At 39.3% G+C, this 22443-nt stretch overlaps 1 protein-coding gene across 24 annotated transcripts in view; it reads right to left on the minus strand.

Moving 5' to 3' along the window:
* The window catches only part of LOC140481873 (poly(rC)-binding protein 3), a 145518-nt gene that overhangs the window by 7765 nt on the left and 115310 nt on the right, over nucleotides 1-22443 (minus strand). For 10 of the 24 annotated variants that reach the window (XM_072578472.1, XM_072578471.1, XM_072578469.1 and 7 more), the window contains 5 exons: nucleotides 16839-16970; nucleotides 13524-13664; nucleotides 9801-9944; nucleotides 6810-6851; nucleotides 1235-1403 (listed from right to left, as the gene is read on the minus strand). In XM_072578472.1, the coding sequence (XP_072434573.1) occupies nucleotides 1235-1403; nucleotides 6810-6851; nucleotides 9801-9944; nucleotides 13524-13664; nucleotides 16839-16970 (628 nt within the window). Of the gene's footprint in view, nucleotides 1-731; nucleotides 811-1234; nucleotides 1404-6809; nucleotides 6852-9800; nucleotides 9945-13523; nucleotides 13665-16838; nucleotides 16971-22443 lie in introns of all 24 variants that reach the window. The other 14 variants (XM_072578476.1, XM_072578480.1, XM_072578478.1 and 11 more) reach the window with 11 other exon arrangements.

The following is a 22443-nucleotide window of genomic DNA, read 5'->3' on the forward strand; positions in this document are numbered from 1 at the left end:
TGATAGTTTTAAGGTATTATATTTACTGGAAATTCTCAATATGGAAAACATCTATGCTGAGCAAAGATTCTGGCGATCAAAGCACAATCAGCTACTTGTCTTTACTGCAAAACCTTTGCAAACCAAATACCCAGCTAAATATGAGACACGCAATCAGTTGCTTTTATTTGACTACTCTTTCGCACTTGACAGACTGCATTCATAAGTGAGACATGTAGAATTTGTGAAAATCATTAGAAATGCGTGCAGCTGTCTTTCTACAAGCTGCAAATTAGCCTCAGAATCGGAAATTTATGTTTGTTTATAAATTAAGAGTTTAAACCATTTACCAAATGAAGGCAAACTTTCTGATCTTTTAAATTTTATCAATAAAAATAAATATCCTGCTATTTGGTGCAATTTTACATACATGGAACGGTAAAATCAATAATCCTGCACCTTGAGGCTAGAAGTAGCAAAGATAACTTTAGATTGATAATTTAACTTAGGCATTATGAGAAACTGATCCACAAAAACTATACATTCACATTCTTTCATAAAGTTACAGATAGAAAATGAGAAATTAATTTAACTTAAATTACAAGTTCAATGAGTTAAGAAACTTAAACCTTGAAGCACTGAATATACATCAATTCCAATTTATTTTAAAAACTATGAGAGAAAGAGAAAAGAGAGTAGAGAAAACAGAGGTGCCAAGAAAAGGAGCTGAATAGGGCACTGTGGGTACGTACCAGGGAAACCAGGGGTGGTCTGCCCAAGGGGAGTAAAGGGGGTATGCTGCATAGCCAACTGATGAAGCTTGGTCAACTGCTGGGGGTAGGAGGGGAAATTAGAACTAACTGATTACTGTACAATAAACACAAACACTACTTTTAGAAACAAAAAAAAAGGCAGTAAACAATGAACCATGCAGCAACATGGCAAACATTTAATTTGATGGAAAATAAGATATTTTTTAAAATTGCAAACTTTCTGGGTCCCACCCTTTCTTAATGTCTCTCCATATCAAAGGATCTGATTGGGAAGACTGGTACAAGTAAATGGGAATTTCTCCTGGCAGACAAGAGGAAGTGAAGGCTCACCCTCAGCTCTGTGAGCCAGCCAGAAAGTTGCTGAGGTCTTTCTGAAAGTGGAGGTCAGCAAGCCAGGTTTCATCTGGTGCCTTATCTGAGAGCTACCGATACCTGCATGACAAGAGACAGGAGAATCAGCCTCAGTTGGGACTCAAACATACCCCAGGTTCCTGATTCTTCGTTACAGTTTTTTAATTCGATTTTTCCTCTCAAGGACTCTGGTCTCCATGCAGGTTCCTTCAGCTGGGAGGATGGGTGAGTAAGCTGCGGACTTCTCCACATTGTCGACGCCAGTGTCGCTTTATACTCAGCCGACAGGAGGCATGCATCCTGTGGAGCAAGATGGCCAGTGTCAGAGTTGCGATGCTCCCATACCATGAGACATCCTGCCTTGCTGTCTGACTGAGAATTGAAGGACCTCATGTTGGTGCCGCAAGATTAGAGCATCCAATATCGCTGACAAAGGAATTCATCAGAAGGGTAGCTGTAGGACTGGAGTTTTAGGTAGCACTGCGACTCAAAGCCACAACAGAAGAAGCACTTTAACCATTCAAAATGGACATGTTGCTTATTTTACCATGATGTGGTAAAATTTCAGGGCCTAAATGCATGATCAGAAGTTTAATACCACTGATTACCAAGCACAACAGCGCAGTTAGGAAAGTAACTCTCATTCTTGTTACAAAGAGAAAGGAATAGAACAGATACTGAAACTTAACTGAACTTGCAGAGCTGGCTGTGTGGGCCCCAATGCCATCACTCTTAAATCAAGGTGATACAATATTTCTATTAGATTTGAGATGCTTACAACATGTTATAACAAGAGGATCCAATGTTTTAAATGTTGCTCATGATGTCTTATCCTGTTGAAGACATTTAATATGGGGATGGGAAGGAATCTAGGGGTGGGGTCTGGGTACAGCAAAGGATTACAGGCCATATTTCAACATTACTAGGAAGCAATTTGAAATACAATTTGACCATGACTTTTCAGGCTAGTTTCATATGCATAAATTTCAAAGCCTTTGTAGAATTTCAGGTTCTACTCATGTTTAACCAGCTGTGTTTAAAATAAATGTGCGGTGTGTGTGTGTGTGGCTAAGAGAAGCAAATTTTACTAAAATATAGTAAACCCCCTCAGGCCAAATGCTACCTTTTTGCTTGAAGTATTTTTAAGTTAGCAAGTTAGATGGGACAAACAATTTCACTGATAGCATCAACTAATAGGCACAAGTAGGGGAGCAATTTGGGGTCAGTGTTCATAATTCTATTAATTTTCACATAGTTATGGAAAAGACCTAATCTAAAAGTTAACTTTAAATTGAAGGCAGGCAGATTTGGACGGTATTAGGCAAGAATTTTCAAAAGCTGATTGGGAGAGGCTATTTGCAAGGAAAGGGACGAATGGAAAGTGGGAAGATTTGAGTGCTCAGAGACAGCATGTTCCTGTTCATGTGAAGGGCATTTGTCAGGTATAGACAGCTGGTATCGAGTGAATGCCTAGAGATGTACGACTATACTCAAGAGGGATATCAGGAGAGCAAAAAGGGGACATGAGATGGCTTTGGCAAATAAGGTTAAAGAGAATCCAGAGAGATTCTACAAATACATTAAAAAGGGACAAAGAGTATGAGGAAGAGATTAGGATCCCTGAAAGATCAACAAGTCCTTCGGCATGTGGAACCACCAGAAGTGGATGAGATACTAAACAACTATCTTTCATCAGTACTTACATCGAAAACTGTAGAAGCTAGAGAATTTGGTGATATAAATAGCAACATCTTGAAAAGTGCCCATATTACAAAAGAGATGCTGCTGGATGTCTTAAAATGGTGGATAAATTCCTAGGACCTGATCAGGTTTATCACAGAACTTTCTGGGAACCTAGGAAAGTGATTGCTGGGCCCCTTGCTGAGCTGTTTGCATGACTGATAGCCACAGGTGAGGTGCTGGAAGACTGGAGGTTATCTAATGTGATGCCATTGTTTAAACAACGTGGCAAGGAAAAGCCCAGGAACTACAGATCGACGAGACTGACTCTAGTGGTGGGTAAGTTGCTGGGGGGGATCCTGAAGGACAGGATTTACATGCATTTGGAAAGGCAAGAACTGATTAGAGAGAGCGTCAACATAGCTTTGTATGTGGAAAATAGTGTCTCACCAGCTTGCTCGAATTTCTGAAGAGACAATGATGACTGAAGTTAGAGCAGTAGACACTGTCTATGTGGACTTCAGTAAGGCGCTTGCCAAGGTTCCACATGGTAGACTGGTTAGCAAGGCAAACCATATGGAATCTAGGAGGAACTAGCCAAGTGGATACAAAAACGGCTCGAAGATAGAAGAGGGGCTGGTGGAAGGCTGTTTTTTGGATTGGAGGTATGTGACTAGTGGTGTGCCGCAAGGATCGGTGCTGGGAGCACTGCTTTTTGTTATTATATAAATGATTTGGATGTTAACATGAGGTATCATTAGTAAGTTTGAAGAGGACACAAATTGGTGGTATGGGGACAATAAAGGAAATTCTCAGAGCACAATAGGACCTTTGTCAGATGAGCCAATGGGTCAAGCTGCGGCAGATGAAGTTTAATTTAGAAAAATGTGAGGTGTTGCATTTTGATAAGTATAAATCAGGTCAGGACTTGTACAGTTAATGGTAGGGCTCTGGAGAGTGTTGCTGAACAAAATTGGGATGCAGATATTTAGTTCCTTGAAAATGGACTTGCAGGTAGACAGCGTTGTGAAGGTGGCATTTAGCACACTTGCTTTCATTGATCAGTACATCGAGTCTAGGAGTTAGGATGTCAGATTGCAGCTATCCAGGACATTGGTTAGGTCACTTTTAAAATACTGCATACAATTCTGGCCTCCCTACTATAGGAAATATGTTGTCAAACTTGAAAGGGTACAGATTATATTTACAAGGACATTGCCAGGTTTAGAGGGTTTGAGCTATAGGGAGAGGCTAAATAGGTTGGGGCTTTTTCCCCCTGTAGTGTTGGTCGCTGAAGGATGACATGATAAGGGTTTATTAAATCAAGAGAGGCACAGATAGGATGAATTGCCAAGGGCTTTTTCCCCAGGGGCACCTTTTATATGCAGAGGGTGGTGTATGTATGCATGCAACAAGGTTCCAGAGGAAGTGGAGGCTGGTACAGACAACATGGTGGCTCAGTGGTAAACACTGCTGTCTCACAGCACCAGGGTCCCAGGTTCGATTCCAGCCTTGGGCGACTGTCTTTGTGGAGTTTGCGCATTCTCCCAGTATCTGCATGGGTTTCCTCCAGGTGCTCTGGTTTCCTCCCACTGTCCAAAAGATGTGCAGGCTAGATGAATTGGCCATACTAAATTATTCATAGTGTTACTGACATTAGTCGGAGGGAAATAGGACTCGGTGGGTTACTCTTCGGAGGGTTGGTGTGGATTTGTTGGGCTGAAGGGCCTGTTTCCACACTGTAGGAAATCTAATCTAATTACATTTAAAAGGCATCTGGATGGGTATATGAATAGGAAGGATTTAGGAGGAAATGGGACTAGACTGATTTAGAATATCTGGTCAGTATAAGCAAGATGGACTGAAGGGTGCTTCCATACTGTATAACTATGACTCCAAGTTCCCAGCATCACATATACAATTCTAGGGATGTTTTTATTTGCAATGCAGTGTCAAAAAATTCCTTAGTGATAGCATCCATGTTAGTCATAGCTTACATCATCATCAGGTACTGTGCAAAGCTCTTGTGCAACACACAAGCTGATGAGAGAATGAACAGATTTGTGAAGGAGTTCACGAAACTAAGGCAAGAAACATATCTAATGTTAGACAAAAAAAAGAATGTTTATTGAAGTCTCTATTGACTTCCAGATAGAATTCAACAAGGTTGCACTTAAGGAACTACAGTTAAACAGGAATTGTAGGGAACTGCAAAGCCATCCACTTTGGACCGAACAAGATAAATCTGAGTAAGTGAACAGTTCGGAGTGTAGAGAGATGAAGGTTCCCTTTATCTAGGTTGCTAAGACTAGTCAGATTCTGGAAAAAAGGGAATATTAGCTATTATAACAAGCGCCCTATAATAGAATGAGAAGTTTATGATAACTATATAAAGTTCTGGCTAGATGTTGTGGTTCTGTTCGCCGAGCTGGGAATTTGTCGTCTAGGTGACATCCTCAGTGCGTGGGAGCCTCCTGTGAAGCGCTTCTGTGCTGTTTCCTCCGGCATTTATAGTGGCCTGTCTCTGCCGCTTCCGGTTGTCAGTTCCAGCTGTCCGCTGTAGTGGCCGGTATATTGGGTCTGGGCCGACCCAATGGCACTCATCCACAGACTATCAACAAACACATCGACCTGGACCCAATATACCGGCCACTACAGCGGACAGCTCGAACTGACAACCGGAAGCGGCAGAGACAGGCCACTATAAATGCTGGAGGAAACAGCACAGAAGTGCTTCACAGGAGGCTCCCAAGCACTGAGGATGTCACCTAGACAGGGGACGAAACGTTTGCAAGACAAATTCCCAGCTCGGCGAACAGAACCACAACAACGAGCACCCGAGCTACAAATCTTCGCACAAACTTTGAAGCTCTGGCTAGATTTTTATTTGCTATGCCATGAGCAGCTCTGGGCACTACATCATAAAAGTGCATATTGGTTTAGGGGGCACAGCAGCTCAGGTTCACCAGTATGCTATTAAGTCACCAAGCATTCGATTTGAGGACAGATTATAAAAATTAAGCTATGACCTCTGATAAATGTCACCTGGTGATCTGATGTAGTGTTATACAATTTTGTCAGGAATTTATGGGGTAGCTAGAAACTTGTTCTGGAGTCTCAAGATGGGCAGCATAACAAAATCAGAGCAAAGCCATTCAGAAGGGCAACTCAAAATGCTCATACAACAGATGGTAGAAGAATGGAATACTGTCAAAATGCTAGCACAATCGACACCTTTAAATCTGAGACAGGACAGAAGTAAAAAGAGGGTGGGGTGGATTTAGAATCCAAATCAGCCATAATCTAACTGAACAGAGGGAAAGGACTGAACAACCTATTCACATTAGCAAGTCTACACTATTCCGATTTATTTTAATACAAAAATTGGATGTCTTGTGAGCAATTTCAATTGGTTATCTTGGAAAGTAAACACCAAGACATGACATTTGAATGTCATTCCCTCTTTGGTACTGAGTAATTGACCAGAATGTGGACATATAAAAGCACAGACTGGGATAAAGGTCAAATAATCAAAGTATTACAGCCTTACAGTAAAGTTTAGTTCATGCAACCATTCACTTTACGCAGGTTTCAGTATTTTTTGTTGTTCCCAGGAACAACAGTGTTCAGTAATGGAGATGCTACTCTCAGTTCATGGGGCCAGAAGCAATATTACTATTTATCTTATTGACAGATAGTAATGTAGGTTTAAATGGCATTCGCTCCATTTAATGAAAAATAGCTATACAACTGTTCAGAAACATTTATCCCCACAGGCAAGTATCAGGAGTTACTCAAGAAAGTGTGACACTTATTTTCCATCAAATACTCTTGTAAAACATTACTACGATATAACAAAATGGTCAGTTAAAAACAGTTATTAGAAATCACAAATACATAGACAACTTTACTAGTGAAATCATAATACAGCAGTTCATTATTAGTATTCATTAATATTATACATATCATGCATTTTGTTTTCATTTGAATTGACAATTAGGGAAGAAAGGGGGGAAAACAACTCACATCTGGGTGTGGAATGGCATACTGTCCCTGAATTGTATAGGCCTGTAAAAGTGAAATGAAAAAGAAAAAACTTCTTCAGAAGTTCCACATTTGAGAAATAACACAGTTAGCACCACTGCAAGCACCTGACCTGCATCTAAATTGTCTACTCTGAAATACATGTTGTCTCAGCAAAGGTTTTATCCAATAAATTTAAAAGAGAAAAGCATGCAAAAACATTTATTGACAGAAATTGAGCTGGAAAAAGACAAAGCACAGGATGAAGTAACATGAGCAAACAGTTAAGTATTCAGGACCCACTTTAATTTAGAAAACAGCAACATTTTCTTGGGGAGCTAAAACCTACATATCTTATCAGACCGAGCTGTTACTTAAAATGCATTAGCCAGATAAGTATTTGGCATTAGCCAAATGGATGGATTATTTTTTCAACTGGAAATAATAAGTACTGAAAATTACTGAGCCACATCTTGCAAACATCCATTTAACCCAAAGAAAGGATGCCCTCAGTTTTCATATCAACTTTCTGCAAAGCTAAAGTTGCATTTTCTTATTTCTTTGATAACAGAGACATAGACGTATTGTAAAAAGTTTGCCCATTTCCAGAATATATTTGCTTTATTTACATTTTTTGTATATTTAGGAACATTCTAGGGCCAGGTGTGGACTTTCAAAGCAAATGTTTTGCCGTAATGGTGCAATCTTGTAATCACAATTGTTACATTATTAAAACAAAGACAAATATCAAAATTGTATCTTAAAGAACATTTGTGAACAGAGATGAAACAACAGCTCGAGTGCAAAGTTGCTACAACAACTATCATGTGCCGCAGAACTTTCAAAGAAAACTGTTGCAAGAACAAGAGCCTGGGTTATAACACCATACTTTGGCAATAAAATATCAGCACTGAAGCATGACCCAGCAAATGCTGGGAAAGCCTGCAGTGAATAACAGTAGAGCAAAAACAAAAATCCCCGGGACTGAAAAGCACTCATTCATTTATTACCATGTTAAGCTACTCAGGCTAATACTGTTATACAGCTGTAAGTGGCTCCAGCATGAAAAATATTGAAAGTGTGTGCAGGAAGCATTTGCTTATAAATTCTGCATTTTCAGCTTGTGTAGCTGCTCCTAAAACAGGTGGAGGTTTTCACTTTTTTTTTGGAAAGCATACATTATGTAGGTCAAAGTGTCTACACCAAGATGCAGCACAATTGCTTTTCCTACCTCACTTGCACACATTTCACAAAGTCAAATATTGTATCTATGTAACACCAATTACCTCTATATAATTAACAATTATATTAATTACCATGCACTTACCTTCTGAATAGTTGTTTTGACTGCTACCTTAGCAAAGACAGTAGGGCTTTCACATTGTCAAGTGAAATTAATTAAAAGCTATTGCAATTCAGTTGGTCAGTTCTAGTGCAAACTGATTATGTTCTCTCATCAATCACTATTTGGCAACTCACTACCCATTTCAATTAGTCATTCCTCCTACCTTTTATATTCTTTATCAACTGTTAATGACAGAAATCTAAACCGCCTGTCCAACTTTTCTCAAGTCAGTGCAGTCTGGTTATGAAGTTCAGGTGTACTAATGTAAAAGCATGGAATTCACTTTTAGCTATTAAAAACGTAAAACACATAATAGATTACTAAAAGAACAAGCTATTCAAGTTTGAAAATTCAACTGTGAAATTATGTGCAAAAAAAACCCATAAAAGCAGAAAATGTTCTGAAGTAGTCAGTCCAATAAAAAGTCCTAATTGAAGAGGTCTGAAACAAACAAGTTACCATGAACAGCAATCTTCAATTTGGCTACAATTGTTTCTGCCAGGTTAGTATTTGAATATAGTCAGCCCATTGCGTGTAAAAACACCTGCCTGTTAAACATGTACCTAGCTATCATTTCCCAAAATCTTTGCATTACATGTTGGAGAAATATTTTATTTTTGCTGCAAGTGGATAATTGCATTGAAAATGTTTTTTAAAATGGAAAACATTTGCTGTATTTGAGTAGGAATGTGAATCTTGCTTCTTACACAAATGACTTTTCAAATCACCTGTAGTTTAGTCCTGGAGTAAACATAACTAATTATTTTCTCCTTAAAATCTAAAAAAAACCTCTTCTCCATCTACCTATGCTTTTCTGGGACACGACACAATTTTCCTTTCTGCAATAACAGGCCAGTGATTTATTTAAGAAGAACAAAATGGCAAAACTGACAATTTGGTCTGAATGGGCTTTTCTTTTTATAAATTTTATATCTGTAATGTTAGGCAGCCCTGTTGACAAAGGATAGATTCAAAACAAAAGTAGCTCTTCTCATTCCATGGCAAGGCATCCAACTTCCAAATGATACCATGTACAATAAAATGGTTGGAAGTAAAAGCACTGGGAACTTGCCACCACAAACCACTCTGATCCCTAAACGACTGACAACTGCGGACATACTGCAAAAGGTATATTTCCGTAAACTTCCTTTAAGTTGCAAAGTTCTGCGACCCACTTTGATAATTCTATGGTTCTTAAACCGTGATGAATATTTAATTAAAACACCTCAGTAAAAGTTTTTACTCAATTAGCTGGGAACTCAGGCTATAGACCATTTCATTTACTATCCAGTTAAGTGTTGAGAAATCATGAAGTCCAAGTCAGTGGCTTAACAGCATTGAATTACAGTGAAAGAATTTTTAAATGGCTTGAAAGGTTTTTGATTTCAAAAGCAGGAGATAAGTTATTCAACATGGAGACAATAACTTTGCTGAGACAAGCTGCACGTTTGGGATGTTCTGAAGCTACTCAAGAATATTGTCACACATACATGTGTATAAACTCAGTGGCAGCATGAAGAGACAGACAGGCGCACGTGCATGCTCACACAAAAACACACGCACACAGTCTTCTAAGCAGTTTCTGACACGGTTCAGTGGCCATTAGGATACAACATGCAAGTGAAGATGAGAAACCTGAATGCACTAACAGGCAGTGGCTGGTGCTGCAGTAAGAGGCTGAGGTTGGCTGCGGAGGCCGAGAGGGGATCTGCTCTTACCTGGCCACCTGCAAAAATGACGGGGGCAGAGGCGGGCTTTGGGCGGTAGGGGATGGTGGCACCTTTCGGTGGGGACTAGGAGGGACAGGGAAAGCATGTTAGAAACAGCATTAGAACAGGTTCAATTCATTTCTGAAAAAATAAAAGGTAAATTCAATCACAAAACAGAACAAAATGATCGTTAAACACATTTACAATGGCAATATATCTTCTTAACCCAAAACAAACAACTCAAAATTCTACTTTTAATAAAACAATTAATAGAAAATCTTAGTCACATACAACAAACAATTTAACACTTTTCATTGTAATATTATCTTCCCCATACAAACCTAACAAAGTCATTCAGAAACACTAACATTTTCCCTCAATCATGCATCAATCCCACTGACCCCAATAACCAGTTTGAAAAGGCTACATTGTACCCAGCTTTTCTTACTCCAAAAGTCATATTTCAGACACAAAGAACAGATTAACATGAAATGCTTGGCAGCACTTGCTGGCAATGCAACAGACTCTAACAGAGTCCAAGCTTGGGATGCTGCAGAAATGGAAGCTCATTAGGTTTTCAAATACTTTGTTCAAAATAAATTCCATCTTGTCAAATGTAAAATTCCTCAATAAAATGAGATCAGTTCCACATGGTACTGGTTTGTATGAACTTACAAAAGGTTACCAATTATTTGGAACTAACTAATGAGCTCAAGAGAGGCTGCAGAAATAGGTGACAACTAAACACAAGGAACAAATAACTAGGATGCTGGAGGTACTTTGGGAGGTTGAGGCAGAGAAGAGACAGGTTTACTTTAGACCAGAATTTCCACCTATTATGCAATTGCCTGGTTTGGTCACTGGATGCAGTAAGGTGTAAGAAAGATGCCAGCAAGCACATCTATTCTTTTGACAAATCAAGAGATTTGAATGAAGTGCAACAACAAAGGCAACCAAGGACAGGCAATAATTGCTGGCCTGCCACCAATGTCCATGATTCACGAGTGAATTAAAGCAGCTATAAATGGAAATGAGGATTGCACTAAATTCATTCCACAAGGTATCAAGCTGAAGCTGTCCTCCATTAATGTAGGAACTTTATATTTGATAAGATGGCTTTCTAAACAGAACTTGAAACTGTAACAGGCTTCAAATCATTAGGGAAATGAGCACTTGACACCAAACACTTTCTGGTCAGACAAATCGATGATCAAATGCTACACAGACCTCCCCAACATTATCTAGTGTCTATGACACATTGCTGCTTTCTCTGCTGGACTGTCAATTATCTTTAGAATCATGGACTAAGATGGGTTATTTCCTAATGATTTAACAATTTTATTTACGTAATTGAATAAACTGTCAACCTGGATAATTGACATATTTCCAAAAACAATAAGATAATTAACAGTTTAATGAGAAAATTTCAGGAAAACATTAAATCCTGTGAGCAAATGTGGAAATAAAACTCAAGGCAAAAATTGTGAATGATGTAATTTAAAGGCATATAATCCCCAATTTATAAATTACCCCATACCAGTCTCCTCTAGTGATTTTATTTTGTATATTTGCTGCTCCCCACCTCAAACACAAAGTGGAACTGTGGCAGGGGCATTCCAAACACATTGAAGCTTTAACTAAAGAAACTCCTCTACACAATACTCCATTTCCAAACGAGAATGCAGCTTAGTCATCATCAGCAACTTATCACAACCTAAAATGGACTGGTGAAAACTTTGCTAAGAATGGGAGTAACAGATTCACAAAATGCAAACAGAACCAGTATTAATGCCATCTTCAATAGACATTTTGATAACACTAGCCTTCACATAGGATGTTTGAAACTGGAAGGGCAAACTGAAGTGGGTATGCTCCATTCTGCAATCTTTCTGGTTACATTTTAAAACTGCAGGATGATTTATCACTTTACACTGATAGCTTGATATGTTTGGTGACTGCACAGTGGAATCTATTTAAATTTTACATCCATACTTAGCTGCAGAACTGACAAGTCTGATTGAAGGTTAAGCAAGTCTCTCTTTCATGGTTTCTAGCACTAGACTGAAAGTACCTGCACCATTTATATTACATACAGAGTGCAAAATCGCACTTTACCCCGAATACCAGTCTTGTGATGATCAACTAATTGGCTAGGAAACACAGGAAAGGTTGTTTGTAGCTCTGAAAAGAGCCCAGATTGGAGAACAGCAATTTGAAATTTTAATATAAGGTTCAAAGCCACGCTTGCATTCCTTAAACACATTGTGACAAAAAGTAAAACCATTATTTTTTGAATTTGCGTGGAGTTCAGGGAATGATATTCCTCATAACTTACCTCAAAGTCAAACACCATAAAGGTATTTAAACATTTTAAAAGGACACCAGAAATGTTCTAAAAGTTGCAGGCTTGTACACTGTATTGTATGAGTGCCTTAGCAAATGAACTGTGTATAATTTACAAAAACAGCTTTATGCCAGTCCAGCTTTGAAAGGGTTTTCACCTGAGAATAAGAGATGTTTTGAGAGAACGCTTCATAAATAACCGGATGTCTGAATCACTAGTGTAGCTGCCAATGACACAGTTATTGTAGAAACATTTTCCATAGCTCAGTTTCTGTTAGAATGAATTTGAAATTTTTTTTTAGTGAAAATTCAAAGTAGCTCCGTATCCACCTACTCATTTTAATAGCAACTTCATTTATTCAGTGACTACCTTGCCTGTAAATAAGATTTGTACAGAAGAGCTTAAAAAAAAGCATCAACTGATTTGATCGATTAATGGGGCCACTTTGCGAAGGTATTACAGTGCCAGAGTTCCAAGTTATTAACATTCACATACATTTATTGTGTTCTGGATTGTGAAAAGAACAAAGTATGCCTGTCTTTGTTTGATTGTACAGGTTAGTCAGAAGTCGACTCAAATCAACTTAGGAGGAGCTTTTGCCTGGAAAGTCAATTTTCCTGCTCCTCAGATGCTGCCTGACCTGTTGTGTTGTTCCAATACCACTCTAAGCTAGACTTAAATCACAACTTTAACCAAGCAAGTACCAGCCAAAAACTTGCAGGTGTTCTCATTATTGCAAAGTGTAAATTTCCAATCTGAGATCTTTTTAATAAAAGCTGAAAACTGGATGATAACATCAAGTAACTGGCTATAAATCTAACTCTTAACTTTAATAGAACATGACTTTGAAACTCAGGTGGAAATGACTAACCGTTGTGACTATTCATGCTTACAGGAGTAATAGAACACTTTATAGTTCAGTGGAGTAATCGTTAAAGAGAACAATGGAATGTGTATCATGAATTGATCAACAGAATTCCTATTCAAATCTGCAAGATAGACTTTAAAGAATATAAAGTAAAACAATTTTAAAAATTATGAAAGACTGACCTAGAATGCAGCATTATTTTGTATTTGTGTGTTGAATGTTACCCAAATAGGATAAGAAAGAAAAACAGAAGATGAATCTAGTATGGATGAAAGTTGACACTAACATTTGAATCAAGTGGTCATCTTATTTGTATTGCCCAACTTACATTATAAAACTAAATCAGATCAGACATCTTCAGGTACAATTAATCTGTGTTATGGTATCAAAGTATTACAATGCCCAAAAGGCAGCCATGACTCCCTTAAAATATGCTGCTCCTGATGCTCGCCTTATACTCTACCTCCAGCATCACCACACATATTTGCTTCACACACTGGATGATAGCATCTGGCATCCCAGAGATTGTCACAGCACGCTCAGTGGAATTAGGCAGCATGTCCCCTGCTACCTGGACTTGAGCCCCTGTTGACTGCAACGAATAAAAAAATGCATAGATTAAAGCCACAGATGTGGTGCCAGAGTCTGGAAGAATGACAATTATTTGACCATAATTTGCATCTAGAAGTCCTTTGTGCCAGTTCAATGAAACATGCCTGCATTGTAGAGTTGACACATTTCACTAAGTCTGTGCACCTCAATATGCAGATGGCCAAAATTTCAAAATATAGGGAGAACACAGCATAATTTATCGTAATCCTAAGTAAAATTTTAATAAATCCATTACAAGTGTTAAAACAAGAATTTAATGTGCTCCCTTAATCACAAGATAATCTTCATGTTAATATTGTGTAAATTACATAAATTCCAGTTAGGCACTTAGTGACATACAAATTGTTTTTGTATTAATACAGCAGCTAATTCAATACACCATGCCCAAAGTGCACAACACCCCATACTGAGGTTCACTCAACAGCTTGTTCTCCAAGCTTGGCAGGACTTTGGAATGACAATGGTGTCAGGAAGGCCAGTGCAATGGGCCACCTTCTGTCAACCTCTCTGAAGACTGTCACATGCTTCATGCCCAATGGATTAACAATCACGAGGAATGTATCTCTAGACACTAAAATGAGGACCAAGTTTGACAAGGCCATAGCTGCAACATCAGGAGGAGAACATGGCTAGATCTACATGAGAGGGGCTGACGTGATGGACAGTATCAAGTTCCAAAGAGTGACAATAACAGACCACCTATCCTAGGCTTTCCACAAATACACAATGTCTCTTCTTCCTCAGGCAACTCAGGCAAGTTTGCATTTCCATAAGTACACTCTCCAACTTTTACAGATGCACCACTGAAAGCATACTGCCCATGTGCAGAACAGTCTGGTGGGCCCAGGACTGTAAGAAACTGCAGAAGGTTGTGTGCACAGAACCAGACTATCACAGAAGCCAACGTTCCATCCATGGACTCCATTTACACAGCCCGCTTCTGCAGAAAAGCTGCCAACATCAAAGATCCAAGGCATCCTAGTAACACACTCATACAAACTCTTTGGTCAGGCAGAAGGTGCACAAGTTTGAACATGCACTAATAGATTCAGGAGCAGCTTCATCCCCGCCTTCATTATGCTGATGGATGGACACTAACTTCAAATAATGTCGATCTTGCTAATGTCTATCTTGCCCAGCACATGCCATGTGATGTAACCTGTATGCCTCCAAGTATTTTTCTTCACCCTAAAATCTGTATGTCCTTGCTTACTATGATCTGGCTGTACTGTTTGCATTTAAAGCTTTTCACTATACTTAGGTATACGTGACAATAAAACAAATCAACACTGAACAGTGTGGGCCAACAGCAACTTAAAGGAAAATATGAAGATGCACGTGTATTAAGTTTGTATTCAACATTCTCCATTACATCAATGGAGCATAGACAACTTATGCAAGCCAGGAAAAGTAGCTTTCACCTCAATTGCTCAAGACAAATTTCAGGGACGTTTTGGGAGGCAAGTGCTAAATATGCAAATACTTCAACATGCAGGGATCTCCAGCATGTTGTTTTTGTCAGTAAATGCACGCATTTGCTGGGTTATGTGAACCAAATAAATGACAGACACGTCCTCCAGACAATCTGAGGAAAGTTTTCACTGGCATTAAACCAACAGATCATCCATATCTGCAACACAAGGACATTAGCAAGAGACACATCAACATGACGAGGATCAGAATCTGCTTACACGCAGGTCTTGCTGCTGACCGGAGTGCCCAGGGACGAAGTCAGGAAGAGCATGGACAGAGACGATGTGAAAAAACAGAAAAGAGATCCTTAGGGGAGAAAAACAGCAGCCATTTTGGCCAATGCTGTTTACTTGTACCCATCACTCAAAAGTCAGTCTTTATAGCCACAACAGGTAATGGTCAACAAGGAAGAAGTGACATGGATCTTTGGTGCAGTCCATTGTTTCCTGAAATGGACAAATGCCTTACACTACAAAAACAAAATTTTAAACTAGTTTATAACCAAACCTCCTCAAGTTAGGAAAATTTGAAAGCAACCCAGTCTGGTCTTATCGTGACCGAGGAGTCGGCTCTTGAACTGGGATGACTAAGTTTAATGCAATTTCACTGACTAAACTGCCCTGCAGCAGATTAAGAAAATGCTTTTGTTGCCTTTGGGGCCAAAAAAAAAGTGGTGAGCAGTGGAATACTCTGTCTGCAGATGTTAAACCATCCATTAGCATAGCTGGTCTCATACTTGAGCATTATTTTTGAATTATTCACTATCTTACTAGCATGACATCTATAATGCTACAGCAGCAAAAATGGCAGCAGTGCATTGCTTTGGTTTCCAGCCACAATTTTTTCAAAAGTTAGGACTGGGGTCCTTGGAAACATGCCATTATCTGCAGCAGGAGCTTGAAAACATACTAGCATTTATAGGGAGTGCCTCAAGAAAAATGATTGAAAATACTCTTTTCGTGACGCAGTTTGTATGGTTAAGGTCTTCAATTTTATGGAGTGAAATGTAAAGCTGGGATTATTCTATTAGGAACAGAAAAAGCTAAAGAAAGATTTCATGTCTACCAAGCCCCTCAAACGAAGTGGTTTGCTAAATCAAAAGAATAATTGTTTCAAAAATCAGAAAGGTCAAAAATCAGAAAATGGATAATTGCCACAAGAATCTGAGGGTAGGTGAGATTTTATTTTACAAAGTTATAATGATTGTAAGTACATTCAGCAATATTTTTTGAAAGGGAATTGGTTATTTACTTGGAGGAAAACCTTTTGAAGGATGAGCAGCGGAGGCGAAGTATACCAATTAAGTTTGCTCAAAGATACAAGGCAGACACAATGCTTTCCTGCCATCTGGTAAGATTCTGTGAACTGTCTTTGTTTGTCATCTCTGGCTGCAATCAGTTTATGTACCATTGTATCTTTAAAAAATGCACTCCGTAGCTCTCTCTCAAAGTAAAGCATTGAAGATCCCCCCCCAAAATCTTGCTATCTAGTGGCATTATTGGCAGGGGAGACCAGATCATAAGACTACTCAGACTGCAAGCTAATGACCATTTGTTTGAGAATTGGCACTGCATTAGGTACAGTGACAACTATACATCATGTTGAATCTCAACAGTAGTATTTACATCTGAAATACACATTCTACCAGACAAACCACATTCAAGCAGAGCAAAAAGCTGACCTCACGAATTTCTTTGATCTTGGAGCCCCCTTTGCCAATCAGTGATCCGCACTGACTGGCTGGTACCACAAGCCGCAGGGTCACAGGTGGTTTACTGGTGGCAGTACTGTTCGACATTGAGTTATCGATGTCCTGAAATTGTGAACAAGTAGTCTTTGTGTTATAGACAATAATCCCAGAAGAGACATCTCAGTGAGGAGAGGAATAAGCAACCAGGATTAAGTTAAGGATAACAAACTAAAAGAAAAAAACCTAAATCTAGGAAAGATTATGGCAAACCAGAGGATTGGGAAGGTTTTAAGAACTAAAAATTCAAAACAAAAAAGCACTGGTAGTAAACTTTCAAGAATCCTCAGATTCTGGAAAAGTCCTGGTGAATTGCACGAAGGTAGTAGATAGAAATTTAAAACTAAAGTTTTTTTTTGAGTGGGGGTAGTGGATATAAGGTTCAATTGCATGGAAAATCAGAAAATCAAAGTTGAGAAAGGGGGAGAGAGCAGGTGAACAGAGTTCATTTTTTGATCTTCTGGTAACAAAAAACACGAATATATCATGCACCAAGGAATCATACAAAAGTGGACAAATTTGATAATAGAACAAACTTAAAGGCGTATCTGAATACACAAAGCATCTGGAGCAAAATTAATGAGTTAACAGCGCAAAGAGAGATACGTGGGTAGGATTTGGTAGCAATTACCAATTTTGATAGACATGGTTCCAGGGAGACTAGTTTTGAGAACTGAATACCCAAGAGTACTCAGTGTTGCTTTGGAAGGATAAGTAGGAAGGAAAAGATATGTGTAGCTTTGTTAGTAAAGATGATGTAAATGCTGTGGTTAGAAATGATACCAGCACAGGAGACCAAGACATAGAATCAGTGTGGGTAGAAATTAGGGAAACAGGTCCCGAAATGGGTGCAATCCATAGGTCCCCAAACAGTAGCACCATTATGAGTCACGGTATAAACCGGGAAATGTTCAGGGACTTGTAAGAAAAGGTACAGTAATAATAATGGGCGATTTTAATATGCACATAAAACTGAATACATTAGCATAGCTAGCCTCATGGGAAAGTTAATTGAATGTATTAGAGATCATTTCTTGGAGTAGCATGTTTTGGAACCAACCAGGGAGGTGGCTATTCTGGATATGGTATTGTGCAACGAGGTGGGATTAATCACACAGTAAAGGATCCATGAGAGATGAGTGATCATAGATTGCTAGAATTTCAAATTCAATTGCAAGGCAACAAGCTGGAGCCCCACAGAAATAGTGCACGCAATTCTGGTGGCCCTCCTAGAGGAAGGATGCTGTGAAACTTGAAACGGTTCAAAAAGATTTACAAGGATGTTGGCAGGGTTTGAGCTATAGGGAGAGGCTGAACAGGCTGGAGCTGTTTTCCCTGGAGCGTCGGAGGCTGAGGGGTGACCTTACAGAGGCTTATAAAATCATGAGGGGCATGGATAGGGTAATAGACAAGGTCTTTTCCCGGGGGTGGGAGAGTCCAGAACTTGAGGACATAGGTTTAGGGTGAGAGGGGAAAGATATAAAAGAGACCTAAGGGGTAGCCTTTTTCTGCAACAGTTGGTGCACGTATGGAATGAGCTGCCAGAGGAAGTGGCGGAGGCTAGTACAATTACAACCTTTAAAAGGCACCTGGATGTTCATATTAGTAAGAAGAGTTTAGAGGGATATGGGCCATGTGCTGGCAAATGGGACTGGATTCATTTGGGGATATCTGGTCAGCATGGACGAGTTGGAACAAAGGTTTCCATGTTGTACATCTGACTCTAATAGCAGTCTGAAGTTAAACATAGGTAATTCCATAGTCAAGAGGAAAGACTTGGCCATTGTGGATTGGACAGGAAGACAAAAGTAGGACAGCTGACAAGCAGTGGCAGAAATTTAAGGAGATACTCAACTACTCCTGGCTAAAATGCTCCCTACTGAAGCACAAAGGGATTGGAGAGTCCTAGTTCAGGATTCTCTCGAGGTTAACACGCAGGCTGAGTTGGAAGGCAAATGCAATTTTAGCATTCAATGAGAGCGCTAAAATATAAGAGTAGAAATGAACTGCTGAGGTTGTATAAGGGTCTAGTAAACTTAGATCTGCACATTGGATCTTGCAAGGAGTCGACCATATCCAGGGCCATCTTTGTAACTGTATCTACCACTTATACATCCTTGTAACAATCTCTTCATAATGGCTGCATTTGAAATATTGAGTAATTTGGAGCGGTATCTAAAGGAAGCACACACTGGCCTTTTGAGGTTATCCAGAAGTTTACAGGAACAATCCTGGGAATGAAGGGCTTGTCACGTGTGCAGCAGCTGAGGACTCTGGGTCCTGAATAGAGTTTAGAAGGATGAAGGGGAAATCTCACTGAAACGGAGTATACGGAGGCCTGGATACAGCAGACATGGAGATGATTGTTCCACTAGTAGGTGAGATTAGATCCTAAGGGCATAGCCTCAGAGTGGAGGGATGATCCTTCAGAATTGAGTTGAGGAAGTATTTCTTCAGCCAGAGGGTGGTGAATCTGCAGAACTCATTGTCACAGAAGGCTGTGGAGGCCAAGTCATTAAACATACTAATCAAGAACCTTTCTTCCTCTGACTTAAGTAAGGGGATCAACATTTATGGGGAGAAGGCATGAGAAGGGGAAAAGACGACTGAGGGCTGAATGGCCTAATTCTGCTCCCACTTATGTATTTGGAATGCAATAGATGAACTGGTGGTGCAAACTGAAGTAAATTGATATGATTTTGCAGCCATTATGAAGAGATTGTTACAAGGATGTATAAGTGGTAGATACAGTTACAAAGATGGCCCTGGATATGGTCGACTCCTTGCAAGATCCAATGTGCAGATCTAAGTTTTCTATTTCCTACAATTGTCCTACGCTCTAAACTTAATAGACCTGTGTTTTTGTTTTTGCTGCTTACCTCTTATTTGCTGATCTAGGCTACTTAACCATGTGATCTGTCTGTACTGCTCGCAAGACAAAGCTTTTCACTGTGCCTTGGTACACATGACAATAAATTCAATTCAATACATAATAGGAAATGTTTACAGGGATAGAATAATATCGGTCAAACACAGGCAAATGGGACTAGTTTAATTTGGGAAACTTGACCAGTATTGACGAAAGGACCTGCTCTATGCTGTAGGATTAAAACATATTCCAGAAAGATTGTAAGAGGGGGGAAAACATCCATGGCTAAGGAAGGAAGTTGAAGATAATATAAAGCCAAAAGCAAAGGTGCATTATATTGCGAAGGTGAATGGCAGGCTGGAAGATCAGGAAACCTTTAAAGCTCAAAGGGTTACCAAAAACACTACAAAAAGAGCAAAGGTATATTATGAAAGAAAACTACTGCAAAATATAAAATGGAGAGCAAAAGATTCAAAGTGGTAAAAGGGAATGGGGTAGCTAGAGGGAATGTTAGACCCTTGGATGATGAGATTAAGGAGTTAATAGCAAGGAACACAAATGGAGTCACTAAATCGATTTTTTTCTTCTGTTTTTAAAAGGCAGAAGACACTAATGCCATTCCAATAGTAGCAGGCAACACCAAGATTATAGAAAGGGAAGACTGTGGAACAATTACTAGGGAAAAAGTACTCAAACTATTAAGACTGAAGGCAAACAAGTCCCCAGGGCTTGACAGACCCTACATCCTAAGAGCTTAAAAGGAAGTGACAAAGACAGAGGATTCAAACTACAATACTCCAAAATTCCCTGGATGCAGGAAAGTTCTAGGGGATGTAGAAATGTTAATATAAATACCTTTCTTCAAAATGAAAGGGAGACAGAAATTAGGAAATGGAGGAGAAAGAATTGGAGGCTAGAGTACTCAGGGAAATAAATACTGATGTTGTAGAAATAGTTCATGTTACAGAAGAGGACATGCTGGAGGTCTGAGAAAACAAAATGTGGATAAATCTCCAGGACCTGAAAATGTACCTCAAATGCATCACTGGAAAACTGTTAGAATCCGTTAAGGTAGTAGTAACAAAACATTTGCAAAACCAAACGCAATCCATTATAATCAGCATAGTTTATGAAAAGTAAATCATGTTTTGACTGATTTGCTGTAGTTCTTCAAAGACGTAACAAACAATGCAGATAATGGGAATCCTGCAAACATAGTACATCTGGACTGCAGAAGGCACTTGATAAGGTGCCATACAAAAGGATAATACATAAAGGTAAGAACACATGGGCTTTAGATGTAATTTATTGGCTTGGATAGACTATTGGCTCGCCAGCAGAAACAGAGTTGGGATAAACGGGTCTTTTTCCAGTTGGCAAGATGCAACTAGTGGAGTGCCGCAGAGTTTGATTCCCAGACCCCAACTATTTACAATCTACATTTATGATGTGGGGTAAAATATATTATAATCAAATTTGCAGCTGACACTAAAATAGGTGGGAAAGCAAGCTGCAATAAAGTAACAAAAATTTACAAATGAATGAATAGGTTAGGTGAATGGGCCAAAATTTCCTGTATTAGTATAATGTGGATAAGTGAGATTATCCATTCTGGATGCGGGAATAGAAGAGCAACTTACTGTCGAAACAGAAACTTCAGGGTGCTTTGGTATACAGGGATCAATGTATTAAATCAAGTACAACAGGCATTTTGGCATTTCTTGCTAAAGGAAGTATAAAAGAAGTGTTGCTACAACTGTACAATACATTACTGAGAATATGGATTATTGCATAATGCCCCTTATTTGAGGGGAAATTTAGTTGCACTGGAGGCACTTCAGAGGTGGTTTACAAGATTGAGTAGGTTAGGCCACACAAGTTTATGAGGAGCAATTAGATTAGTGTGGAAACAGGCCCTTCAGCCCAAGTCCACAATGACCCTCTGAACAGCAACCCACCCAGACCCATTCCCCTACATTTACCCCTTCACCTAACACTACAGGCAATTTTAGCATGGCCAATTCACCTAACCTGCACATCTTTGGATTGTGGGAGGAAACCGGAGCATCCGTAGGAAACCCACACAGACACGGGGAGAATGTGCAAACTCCACACAGACAGTCACCCGAGACTAGAATTGAACCCGGGTCTCTGGCGCTGTGAGGCAGCAGTGTTAACCACTGTGCCATTGTGCCACCTTATCTCATTTGGATGAATGACAAAAGGGATGGACTAAGTAGATGTACAGAGGCTTGTTCCTCATGTGGGGTAATCTAGAACGTTAGTTTTAGGATAAGGGGTAGCACAGTTAAAACAGGTAAGGAAAAATTACTTCAAAGGATTGTGAATCTGTGGAATTCACTATTCTAGAAGGTAGTGGATGCTGGGACTCAGTATATTTGAGGAGATGGACAGATTTTTAAATTAGGAACAGATTGAAAGGTTATGAAGAGTGGACAGCATATTAAATGGCAGAGCAGGTTCAAGAGGCTGAATTGCTTAATCTTGCTCCTAATTCTTACGCTCTTACTCGATAACCACAATCTCATTGATTGGTGGATCAATTTTGATGGACTGAATACCATACGTTTGCTCTTATACCTTTGGTCTTATCCAATGAATATTTTGTATTGTCTTGTCTTAGATACATATAGAAGTTTGCAGCATTTA

This window comes from Chiloscyllium punctatum, chromosome 10 (genome assembly GCF_047496795.1).
Source record: "Chiloscyllium punctatum isolate Juve2018m chromosome 10, sChiPun1.3, whole genome shotgun sequence".
Taxonomy (NCBI): domain Eukaryota; kingdom Metazoa; phylum Chordata; class Chondrichthyes; order Orectolobiformes; family Hemiscylliidae; genus Chiloscyllium; species Chiloscyllium punctatum.